The sequence below is a fragment of the Durio zibethinus genome, chromosome 5 (assembly GCF_047325235.1).
Source record: "Durio zibethinus cultivar Kanyao isolate XHJ-2024 chromosome 5, ASM4732523v1, whole genome shotgun sequence".
Lineage (NCBI taxonomy): Eukaryota > Viridiplantae > Streptophyta > Magnoliopsida > Malvales > Malvaceae > Durio > Durio zibethinus.
Genome location: NC_143166.1, coordinates 33,290,172 through 33,302,627, shown reverse-complemented (window position 1 = coordinate 33,302,627; position 12,456 = coordinate 33,290,172). Strand labels below are relative to the sequence as shown.

Below are 12,456 nucleotides of genomic sequence, written 5' to 3'. Positions count from 1 at the left end.
TCTATTTTTTATATTTTTTATTTTATATTTAAATTTGTTATATCTCGATTAAAATTTTTATTAATTTAAATTATTATTCGATTTATTTAGTTAGTTTTGAATAAAATATTTAAAATTAAATTTTATTTTATTTTATTTTTATTAATCAAATTAAATTTATTAATTTTAAAAACTAATCAATTGAATTAAATTTGATTAATTTTTTATTAATCAAATAATAAATATATTTATATTAAATTATATTTTAAATTTTTAATTTTTAATATTTTAAATAAATTAAATAAAATTATCTAACAAAATATTAAAATATCAAAATTTATATTAGATACTCCATCACAACTACACTATTTATGGCTTCCAGAAAGGTTTGTCGGGGCCTATAAATGTTTGATACTCGATGTATCTTGTCAAATGATGAGCACCCATTTCCCTTTGCATTAATTAAAACGAAACTTCATTTTCATTTCGACAAAAAGAAGGCTGGAAAAAGTGTGACTTTCATTAAAAAAACAAAAAAGGTAGTTGCTGTTAAATGCAGCTCTGGTGAGCTTTGATTTGAACCTCAAAAAGAGATCATTCATGTTGGCTTTTGCAGTTTGGCCTGGGCAAAAGAACATGTACGGCACAAGGGCACAAGGGCACAAACTCAAAGAAGCAGCAAATTTGCGCAATCCTATATGCTCTATTACTTTCAGGTTTTTGACATTAATAAGGAACTTATGTACGATTATTGAAACAGAAAATTAGAAACTCACACGAACAAAAACAAACCACACGCGTCCAACTTAATTTATCTGATATAAACAATAAATTAAAAATGAGCACGATTCTGATTTCTTCATTTGTCTCGCCTTCAAAGATTTTTTTGCATGCAGCACAGTGGAAACTCATCACACGAACCTTCATTAACTGCATAAAAACAGTTCAACCTACACACACTTATATCGCCGCAAGAGCTTAAGGATGATGAGGAGCAAATGGTGGCGATGGAGGCTTTCCAAACTTGGGGTGGTGGAAGTACTTTGGAGGAGTCTTAGGGAGACGAGGAAGCTTAGGAAGGGGAGGGCTTGGCTTCTTAGGGAAAGGAGGAATCTTTGGAAGTGGAGGAAGTGGCTTGTGAGGAATGGGAGGGCATGACTTCCTAAGGAAAGGAGGAATCTTCTTTGGATGTGGAGGAAGTGGCTTGCAAGGAGGGAGAGGGCATGGCTCGCAAGGACGGGGAGGGCATGGCTTCTTAGGGAAAGGAGGAATCTTCTTTGGATGTGGAGGAAGTGGCTTGCACGGAGGGGGAGGGCATGGCATGCAAGGAGGGGGAGGGCATGGCTTCTTAGGGAAAGGAGGAATCTTCTTTGGATGTGGAGGAAGTGGCGGAGAGGAAGGGCATGGCTCGCAAGGAGGGGGAGGGCATGGCTTCTCAGGGAAAGGAGGAATCTTTGGATGTGGAGGATGTGGCTCGCAAGGAAGGGGAGACAATGGCTTGCAAGGAAGGGGAGGGCATGGCTTCTTAGGGAAAGGAGGAATCTTTGGACGTGGAGGATGTGGAGGATGTGGCTTGCAAGGAAGGGGAGGGCATGGCTTCTTAGGGAAAGGAGCAATGTTCTTTGGATGTGGAGGAAGTGGCTTGCAAGGAGGAGGAGGGCATGGAGGGGGAGGGCATGGCTTCTCAGGGAAAGGAGGGATCTTTGGATGTGGAGGATGTGGCTTGCAAGGAAGGGGAGGGCATGGCTTCTTAGGGAAAGGAGCAATGTTCTTTGGATGTGGAGGAAGTGGCTTGCAGGGAGGAGGAGGGCATGGAGGGGGAGGGCACGGCTTGCAAGGAGGGGGAGGGCATGGCTTCTTAGGGAAAGGAGCAATGTTCTTTGGATGTGGAGGAAGTGGCTTGCAAGGAGGAGGAGGGCATGGAGGGGGAGGGCATGGCTTCTTAGGGAAAGGAGGGATCTTTGGATGTGGAGGATGTGGCTTGCAAGGAAGGGGAGGGCATGGCTTCTTAGGGAAAGGAGCAATGTTCTTTCGATGTGGAGGAAGTGGCTTGCAAGGAGGGGGAGGGCATGGAGGGGGAGGGCACGGCTTGCAAGGAGGGGGAGGGCATGGCTTCTTAGGGAAAGGAGCAATGTTCTTTGGATGTGGAGGAAGTGGCTTGCAAGGAGGAGGAGGGCATGGAGGGGGAGGGCATGGCTTCTTAGGGAAAGGAGGGATCTTTGGATGTGGAGGATGTGGCTTGCAAGGAAGGGGAGGGCATGGCTTCTTAGGGAAAGGAGCAATGTTCTTTCGATGTGGAGGAAGTGGCTTGCAAGGAGGGGGAGGGCATGGAGGGGGAGGGCACGGCTTGCAAGGAGGGGGAGGGCATGGCTTCTTAGGGAAAGGAGCAATGTTCTTTGGATGTGGAGGAAGTGGCTTGCAAGGAGGAGGAGGGCATGGAGGGGGAGGGCATGGCTTCTTAGGGAAAGGAGGGATCTTTGGATGTGGAGGATGTGGCTTGCAAGGAAGGGGAGGGCATGGCTTCTTAGGGAAAGGAGCAATGTTCCTTCGATGTGGAGGAAGTGGCTTGCAAGGAGGGGGAGGGCATGGTTCGCAAGGAGGGGGAGGGCATGGTTCGCAAGGAGACGGAGGGCATGGTTCGCAAGGAGACGGAGGGTATGGCTTCTTAGGGAAAGGAGGAATCTTTGGATGTGGAGGATGTGGCTTGTGAGGAATAGGAGCCGCAGGTGGAAGTGGCTTCTTATAGACTGGAGGCTTGTAGATTGGAACTGCGGGAGGAAGTGGTTTCTTGTATGGAGGGGGCTTATATGTTGGAGGAGGAAGTGGTTTCTTGTATGCTGGAACTGGAGGAGGTTTATAGACTGGAGGCTTGTAGACTGGAACTGGAGGAAAAAGTGGTTTCTTGTTTACTGGAGGAGGAAGTGGTTTCTTGTATACCGGAACTGGAGGAGGTTTGTAGATTGGAATGAGAGGAGGAAGTGGTTTTTGGTATACTGGAACGGGAGGAGGTTTATAGACAGGAGATTTGTAGATTGGAACCGGAGGGAGATGTGGTTTCTCGTATACTGGAACTGGTGGAGGTTTGTATATTGGGATTGGTGGGGGAAGAGGCTTCTTGTAGACTGGAGGGAATAGTGGATAATGATGGTGGAAGCTTTTCAATGGGGTAAGTGGTGGAAGCTTAGACAATGGAGAGTGCTTAAAGTGAGGCCAAAAGAAGGCTGAAGCACATGTTTCTGGTGAGAATTTGAGCTTTCCTTTTAGCCCATACTCGTGTTTCCCGTCGCTTGTGGACTTGAAGACTAACTTGGAAGACTCCAGGCCATCATGTGGAGGGCAAGCTGTAGCTGATGCACTGTGAAGCTGTGCATAGCATTCTTCCTTCAATTTTCCGTCTTCAACCAAGTCTTCAGGAAGAGACACTTTGAAGTTCCCTTCTTTATCAAGCTCGCCTGAACCTCGATTTTTGAACTCCCCATCTTCTGGCTTGCAATCTATGGTTACCCGAAGCCCTGTCAATAAAAAGACAAATAGCATAACATCATGATTGCAAAATCCTTGTTCCGGGACGACACTAGCATATACAGTGAATCATGAATGGCACTGTAGCCATAACATGTGAGATTTAATGATAACGATACCTGAAAATGCCTGGCTAGTCTCGAAGTTATTCTCTGCACAATCTGCACATTCTCCAACCCCGACAACCTCAACTGTTTTACCATCAGCATTGCAAAAGCTTGCTGCAAATAGCAATGACACCAAGAAGCACACAAGTGAGCCTCCTCGAAACAGGAGGATCTGCATTGGGAACCAAGCTTTTTACAGCCCCCGAAACAGCAAACGACTACAAAACCAAATCAAGACTATCAGCTTCTTAGCTGATCAGAACCTTGAGTGATCAGATTGCATACCAAGGCTTATCACATAGTAATCTTAAGGGGAAGCAAATTCCAAGGCTCACCGACACCACGCTTAAAGGCCTCACACGAGTTTAGGGTCCCCTTTGAGACCGACTTGCTGGTGTTACGGTTTGAAAAAGATAGTAACGTTCCACACTGGCTTCATTGAGCAAATGCCATTATCTTCATTGAATGAGCTCTCAACTGCACAGCTAAATTTTGTTGTATGTTTTCTCATCTCTTTAAACCCACTTACTAACTTTCATAAATATTTTGCTTTTAGACAAATATCGGCTGCATTACAAGAATGGTCCTGCAAAGCATATATTAAAGAGCAGTATAGCTCTAATATCAATTTTTTTGGTTTTACTGATCCCCACATAATTGATGAGCCTGAAATGAGAGAAATGAATGAAAGAAGATCAGTTTTTAGAATTGTGTAACATATTAAGCTGACAATTGATACATTATAATTGTGTAAAATATTAAAATTTATATATTTTATATTTTATTTTATATTAAAATTATGTGTTATAATTTGTATTAATATAAAAACATAAATTTTATTTTATTTTGTTAAATTAATATATTATTAAAATTTTAAATTATATCACATGTATATCTTATATTTATTGCATGCCTATGTTACGTTTTATATTTCTCATTACTATCATAAGCTCATTTTTATGATAACCCAATTTTTCGTTTTCCTTTCTATTGACCTAACCTTGACCGTATAGCATCCATTGTATCAAGTCACTCTTAAACGGGTTAACAACTGATAATAATTTCGATAAAATTAAGAAAATCCTGAATTTACCATTACTTATCGGATTGATCATGGCGGAGCTGGACCCTATATATCAAGGATATTTTAGAAGCTTTGCCATAAGGGGCATGCTCGAAATAATAGCTTTTGAATCATTTTTCTGGTAAATTTACGTGTAATCAACCATGTGCAGATTGCTGAAACGGTTAGCTGTATGATTATCAACATGTACCTTTGTGAAATAAATATCCTTATGTACGTAAGCATGAAGCAAATACACGTTTTAACTTTTTTAACAAAATTTTTAATGTTGCTTGAAACAAGACAGGATTTCAACACTTCTTTTTCAACATCGTAGATCTTTGTCTGATATAAGGCTTCTCATGGGATTATCATAGGCTTAAACAAAAAGAAATCAACAAATATGATTACATCAAGGAAATTAGAAACAGAAAGTTTTTCCCATTCTCTAGAAAACAAAATCGTGGGTTTAATGTTGAAAATGATGAGAGGAAATTGTGGATGATATTTGTCGACAATATAGCTAATTCTAGTACAAAATTCTAATTATGTGTAGGGTTTAGGTTTTATTGTAATGTTTTTGACAAGTCATGAACAGGTCATAAGAATTGAAAACACAATTGAATTAAATTCAAGCTACTATAAATTTATGAGTTGGTACGGTGCTGTTTGATAACCTAGTAGTATTATGATACACAATTATGAGTTCACATTGGACCTGCCTTGGGGTTATGGCTAAGAGAAACGCATTGGGCAAAGGCCTCCGCAGTATTCGGGTACCAAAGGACTCGACAACAGGGGGTGGATGGTTTCAGAATGTGTGGTTCATACTGCTCGTAACTTTTGCTTGTAATAAATTATTTCAATCCGTACTTAATGAGAAATACGATGATACGAATTTAAATTTTTGTTAAATATAAAGATGAAAATGAATAATATAATAATTTTTTATACTCGTATCTTATATATATTAAATTGATTTTTGTTAAATAATATAAATTATTATTTTAAGTTAATTAAAATTAATATATTTTTATTGAAAATATATATTAATATATATTTATTTAAATTTATCAAAATATACAAAATAAAAATACAAAAAACTAAAAAATAAATTTTAACTTTTATTTTTTAAAAAGTTACGAGCATGATCCCATACTTATTAAATACTAATAAAATTTAAAATATCTATTAAATATAGATATGATGATAGATATTGTATAAAAGTCGAAAAACAAAAATGAAAATTACTCTACCCGACCGAATAAGATCCCTTACTCGGGATTCAAGACTCTCTACCTGGGATTTGGGATGTTGGTTTAGTCTAGCAGAATTGAATGATTTCCATAGAATCAGGACTTGTGCACTGGATATAGGAATTTATTTACATAAGAAATGGACCCTTGACACAGATATTGTAAAACCAGTACATTTTAAGCGGTGAAAGGTTAAAGAGGCTGTGAGCAAGATTTTCAACACACCACACTGATGAGACTAACTTGGGACCTACATTTGGTAATGTACGAGAAACCAAGAAACACGAACCAAAAGCCATTGTTGGAGCGGGAAAATATCATGTGATGAGGAAAATTTCCTCTGGTTCTCTAAAATGAATCCTTCTGCCTTACATCAGAATTAGTTTGCTTCAAAAAGCCTCAATTTCAGCATCCTCATGAAAATAAAAATGTAGTAAAAAAAAATCCTTTCAGATGTTACAACATCAAAGTATGTCTTTTCATGGCCTAATTCTCAAACTACTTGCGCCCTCACTTAGATTTTCCAAATGCCTAGCTTGAGTTACAATAGCCTGACTTCACAAGCAGTGTTCATCTACTTCTTCTTCTTTAATTTGGACGCTGACTGAGTGTAAGCAGTTCCCTGAAAATTATGACAGCCAAAACAGGAAATTATTGGCAACAGTCCTACAGAGCTCGTTAATGATTAATGAAGTCTGCAATGAACTCATGATATTCTATTTTAGGACAGAGGTCCATAATCCCAAGTCCCAACAATGCCCATTGAATAAACAGATCATTGTCCGGGTGAAAGGAGTGAAGAAAAGCAAAGCTAACTGCAATAGAAAATTATGGGAAGTGATGATGATGCATAAGCCAAACCACAACCTGAAGCCATTCGTCCAGTGACGCATCAGTAGTTCCGGTCCCGACTTCCACCTTTGGAGCCCTCTTAGTTTTCTAGCAAAATAATGAAGGCAGGCATATTAGCTTTATTCCACAAAACAAACATAAGAAACATTTATATAAAAAGATATAAGCACTTCTCCCTCTGGCTCTCTCTCCTTATAACTGTGCATGCCACAATAAAGTAACATCGAAAGTGGAAGCTTTTTTCAATGTAAGAACAAAAATACAAATTCCCAGCACAACTGCTTGCTGACAATTTGAAATAGGTCATTAATACTAGAACAATGTAGATTTTCCTCCATGTATACATGGATGTGCATTTTTCTGAGATATATCGAACAATATTTTCTATCAGCAAAAAGCCTTGTTAGATTGGATCTTATAATAACTAGTTTCAAACATGTATTAGTTGTGTCTCATGCATTTTATGTTGCCGTATATAGTTACTGGAGTAAATTAATATAAAAACTGCAAGGTAGTACGTTTAGAATACCTTGGATAAACGCTGAAATTGACCATGAAGCCATAAACCAAGGAGAACAAGAAGTGCAATCCCAAGGGTAACAAGAAATACAGACTCAACACTGAGGAAACCACCAGCCTCTACAACTTCAATGGTACCATTATAGAATGTACTTTGGTATGGGTGCTGGTCAATATCATAGATAATTGTACCCACAAGATCAAAAGTTCCAGGCTGCATCAAAGTTCTACACGTATAAGCTTAACTGCAACACTGTCCTCACAGAAAGAATTTATATACAGTTCTAGGGCATAAAACTCCCATGGTAATCATTTACCTGTAAGTACTTGCTAACAGCAAATACGTAAGGGAAAGTAGCTTGCACTGAAGGGGGTACAGATGCATTGTTAAAGGCCTACATTAAAACAGATATTTTTAGTTAAACAATCTACAGGCAAACGTGACAAGGCAGTTTCAATACAACAACATAGGCTGTAAAACTCGAAAATAATGAGGTGCATGATCAACTTTTTAGCAACAGACAAGCTCAAGATCTTTTTCAAACAATGCAACAAGCATTAGATAATAAAGTAATAAAGTAATAAAGAAAAAAAAAATCAGAACTTAAAACACAGAATGGTCAAAACCAGAGGCACAGTATTATAATTGCACAGTGACCAATTAGAGGATGAATGTCTAAACTGTGTTTACACGCTCAGTCTCATATCTTAAAATCATTTTCAGGTCTACGCTTAACAGTGAAAGATACAGCAAAATCTACACTAGTGCCAAACTCTCTGCTGTTGTTTCTTAAACTGAGATATAGCATCTCAATGCAAGTTCAACATCCACCCATCGTATTAATTAACATCAGCTAAAATAATTGACTCTACTTTAACTGTTAAAGCTGATTAAAGTAGGTGAGCATTTGCAAGTGGAACACAAACTAATGTGTCACAATGCATAAAACTCAAATTACTGGCCAGATGTGTGACAATGGGCATTTAAAACATTCAATAAGAGACCATATTAACAAGAAAAGATGCATGTTCAATGGCTCTTTGTAGACAACAGTGTTAGTGTATGTGTGTGTGTGAGTTGAAATATTTTGGGAATATTCTATGGGAGAAACAGTTTAAGAAAGAGGGATTAATTAAGAGCATTAATTTGTAATTTGTAATTGATTCTCTTTCCTTAGTATTATCTATATAATGAAAGGCTAATCCAAGGGATTAGTAAGTTGATCTCCAAAACCCTAATTTTAAGACATAGGATAAGCAAGCAAACAGGAAAATGATCTAGAAGAACAAACTCAATGTATGCTTAATTTTATTTATAAAAACTAAAGGGTAAGATATTCAATTATGCAAAGTTTTTAAGTTAGGAAATACTAAAAATTAATCAAAATGAAAACAGAACAAACTAATGAATCATGGGTATTTGAAAATTTTAACCAGCACAATATTAAGATACCCTATGATTACCTGTGCTGTAAGATTTTGAACAAGCATATGATGATCGAAAGGGAGATGAACACTGGCTTTGATAGCAATGACATTCAAAGGTGACTCCCCTACAATTTAAAGAAGCAAGCTAAGCATAAGAGAGAAGGAAACCTCACTTAGCTAACGAAAAAGAGGTAAGCATTTAAGCATAGCCAAAGACAGATAAATTATGTGTTACTATTTCAACACCATAACATCACATTTCATTGCAAAAAAAAAAGCCAGTAAGGTTGTGAAGATGAATTAATTACCAACATTTTCCATCCCAACAAGGAGTTCTGTCTCTTCTCCAGCCAGAACCACTGTCCAAGTATAAAAAGGCTAGGCATTAGCAATTAAATAGAAATGCACATCACTTTCAAAATCATACATCAAAATCCCACATGCAGCATCAAAAAGTTCTAACATTTGGCACTATTTTTGGGGAAAACGCAGACAGTTTCAACTCCTGGAGCTGGGCCAAAATTCCCATCACCAAAATCCTGAACATCCTCACCAACAAGCCCGAGATCACCTCCTTCAACAACTTCTGCAACATCTGCCTCAGGTTCTGATTGAGATCTAGCAACTATCACAGGAAAGAAAATTCATGTCACACCATAATTTTAAAACAAATGGAGATTTTATTTATTTATTAATTTATGAGAATTAAAAAGCAAACAAAAATTGATTTAACAAACAAAATACACAACAAGAAATAACTACTTCAAGAATGTTATTGAAAAGGACACCAAACTCCAAAGTACTTGCCAAGCACTCTTTTCGTTGCCTTCTCTTACGGCAAAACTAAACTGTACTTTTAAAATCCACGAAAGTACCAGTGAGAAATGTTATCGATACGACGCCTATGCTTTTTTCAAAACCAAAAAAAAAAAAAAGACAGAAAAAGAAATCGAGTCAAAATCAACGGCCACGAAATGCAACCATGAATTTGAAAGAACAAAAAAGGAATCACTTCAAATTCCACTATCAAATCATAAACAGAGAGAAACAAATCAATTTGACACGGATGTAAAGAAAAAAGTAAAAAAAGAAAAAGGAAAACGAATCGAATCGAATCGAATTGCTTCTCAATTGAACAGATCAAAACAATCGCAGTGAGCATGCAAGATCGGAACTCAGCAAAAATAAAATGAATCATTAAGCATAAATAGGTATTCATAAATGGTAAAGAAAATCTAGATCTAGATCTGGAAAATAATTAACTAACCTTGGAGGAGAGGAGAAGCGAGGAGGAGTAGAGCAAAGAAGAGAACCCTGAAACTTTTCATTGCCGTTTCTGAGGGTTTCTTTTTTTCGTCCAAAAAAAGAAAAAAAGAAATGATCGTTGTGCGAGAATCAGAATACAATGGAGGGCTGGGGTTTCCAACGCCTACAAATATCAGAGCCCAAATAACAGAGAGCCCAACGCAGACCAAGCCGAACACTGGATCTTTGGTCAATTGCGTGCTCAAAGAATATTCATTAAAAAACCTATACGGCGTCGTTGCGATCTCAGTATTTTGACTTATCAACCGGATAATTAAAATTATTTTTTTTCCTTTAAGAGACATTTTTTCTATTTGGGAGAAAAAATGAAAAAAACCACTGCACGTCTTTCATTACCAACTTTTAGATCTCCAAAATCTGAATCTAATTATTAATATAAAAATCAAGATGAGCCCAAGGACTGCGACAATCCATTAAAGAAATAAATACAATCAGTCGTCCCATGAGGCTGCGAGTAATCTCCGTGGATGGTGTTAGCGCTCCCGTTTCTTTTCTGGGTCATGCATCTGCCATGTACAAACACAAAAAGAAAAAACTTAAAAGGGTAGTTTTTTTAATAAAATTTATAAATTTTTTTATTAAAAATAATTAAATTTAAATTAATAAATTAAAATTTTTTGTTACATAAATTGAGTGTGTAAAATTTTAAAAAAATTTAATAAATTTGGATATATATTTTTAGATAAATATTTTTAATAAAAATATTTATAAAAATTTTATTATCAAATAAAAATCGATTAAATTTAAATTAAAAATAATATCTTTAATAATTTTTACATAATATTAATATTTGTATTAAATTTTATTAATAATTTAAATTTTTTATTAAATTATTTTTACGAAATAATTTTACTAACTTCACTTAAAAAATTTCATATAAATTTTATCGTAAATACAAATAGAATGTAAAAATCCACCTTCACTCTTGCAAAATCTGAATAATTCTCCTACCAAGGTTGCATCGTATCACAAGCAAACAAATCACGCTGGTAATTCAAGAAGGATACACAGTCGCAAGTAGATGCCCGCACACGCACATATATTTTTATATAGATAGATAGTGTACCTCCAACCTCGATGTAGGGAAGATGTGCTTGTTCTTTTCACACCAATGCCTCTCGACTACTTTGCCAGCATTAGACTGTCAACAATAGGAGAAAATGAGTTCATTGCATTCTCACGTTTCGATAGCGAGATATAACATGATTATATTATTTTAAAATAAAATTTTAAAATAATATAAAATTTAATCATAATCATTAAAAAAATTTTAAATAAAATAACTAAATAATAAGTTTTTAAAGGTTTAATATCGAGTGTTACAACTAAAAATAATAATTCTTCATAAAATTTTATTCTCTAAATAGTTTTTTAATGCTTGAATCTTTTAACACCTTACAAGATTAATTATATTTATCATTCATATCATCTGTAAAAAAAATAAAATGAAAATAAACAAATCATAACTCAATAAGTATAAATTTACACACCTTACAGATTAAATATATTTTTTATACATACTATATAGATCATTCAAAAAATATTCATCAACTCATAATATCAAATATAATTCAAAATCAGAATTTTGTCAAGCAATTGTAGATCATAAATCAATATCAAAATATGTCACCAAATTATGGATCAATTCGTAAAAATCATCATAAATTATCATTATCATTTATTTATCGTTAGTTACGGTTACTATTATAACCTGTGACATTGACTGTATCGACAGTTTCATCCTTATGATCATTACTAATTATTATAACCTACTAGTCAAGACCTTACGTTAACTATTATAATCCATTAGTAGGCCCATATGATCATATATATATTAACTACTATTACCCAGGGCCATATAACTATTTCTGGTGTCGATGATCTCACTTTTTAGGGATGTAAAAATATAACTATCATAAAATCGTTCCTTAAATATAAATAAATTTCTCATTTATTCATAAGCATGATCCATTATTTACATAACAAACACAAAAAGTAATCATATGCTTTATTTTATTTTCATACATAAAAAATAATAAAATAAAACATTATTTCATTTAAAAACATATATATACATAGATTTGAAAATAAGTAAAATATATGAGATTTTGTTTACCTTTTTCCAATTTCACCACCTAATTTTTATCTCCAAATAATTAACGACCTATTCAAAATAATTTCAATATAATAGTATTTAATCATTTAATACATAATATAACTTTAATCCATCACTGCAAATACTATGGTTCATATGAAATAAAAACTTTCTTTTCTATTCCAATCAAATTTCTATTTTCTATTTTTATAGCAATAAAATCATATTACCAACTTTTTCAACACTTAATTAGACAATAATTAAAGTATAAATTATTTGCTTAAACTAATTTTGAAGAGGGTTAATGAA

General features: G+C 35.3%; 2 protein-coding genes across 2 annotated transcripts; both read right to left on the bottom strand.

Moving 5' to 3' along the window:
* Positions 1-663: 663 nt before the first annotated feature.
* LOC111289178 (uncharacterized) lies at positions 664-4,026 on the bottom strand. Its single transcript, XM_089761265.1, has 2 exons — positions 3,621-4,026; positions 664-3,491 (listed from the first exon to the last, which is right to left on the bottom strand). The coding sequence occupies exons 1-2, from the start codon at positions 3,784-3,786 to the stop codon at positions 958-960; spliced, it is 2,700 nt and encodes an 899-aa protein (XP_089617391.1). The 5' UTR covers positions 3,787-4,026; the 3' UTR covers positions 664-957.
* A 2,199-nt stretch (positions 4,027-6,225) lies between these two features.
* LOC111282525 (Translocon-associated protein (TRAP), alpha subunit) lies at positions 6,226-10,154 on the bottom strand. The gene is made up of 8 exons (XM_022870636.2): positions 9,994-10,154; positions 9,190-9,351; positions 9,035-9,085; positions 8,763-8,851; positions 7,616-7,693; positions 7,309-7,512; positions 6,795-6,866; positions 6,226-6,549 (listed from the first exon to the last, which is right to left on the bottom strand). Exons 1-8 carry the CDS (start codon positions 10,052-10,054, stop codon positions 6,502-6,504), a joined length of 765 nt encoding a protein of 254 aa, XP_022726371.1. The 5' UTR covers positions 10,055-10,154; the 3' UTR covers positions 6,226-6,501.
* Positions 10,155-12,456: the final 2,302 nt, after the last annotated feature.

What these genes read in the sequence shown, in the direction of transcription:
- LOC111282525 (XM_022870636.2), bottom strand. Translation starts at nt 10,054, where the DNA reads ATGAAAAGTTTCAGGGTTCTCTTCTTTGCTCTACTCCTCCTCGCTTCT. An exon ending in CGCTTCTCCTCTCCTCCAAG is followed by an intron (nt 9,352 to 9,993) that starts GTTAGTTAATTA and finishes TTCCTGTGATAG; the next exon opens with TTGCTAGATCTCAATCAGAA. An exon ending in TGTTGGGATGGAAAATGTTG is followed by an intron (nt 8,852 to 9,034) that starts GTAATTAATTCA and finishes TTTAAATTGTAG; the next exon opens with GGGAGTCACCTTTGAATGTC.
- LOC111289178 (XM_089761265.1), bottom strand. Translation starts at nt 3,786, where the DNA reads ATGCAGATCCTCCTGTTTCGAGGAGGCTCACTTGTGTGCTTCTTGGTG. An exon ending in GACTAGCCAGGCATTTTCAG is followed by an intron (nt 3,492 to 3,620) that starts GTATCGTTATCA and finishes TTTTATTGACAG; the next exon opens with GGCTTCGGGTAACCATAGAT.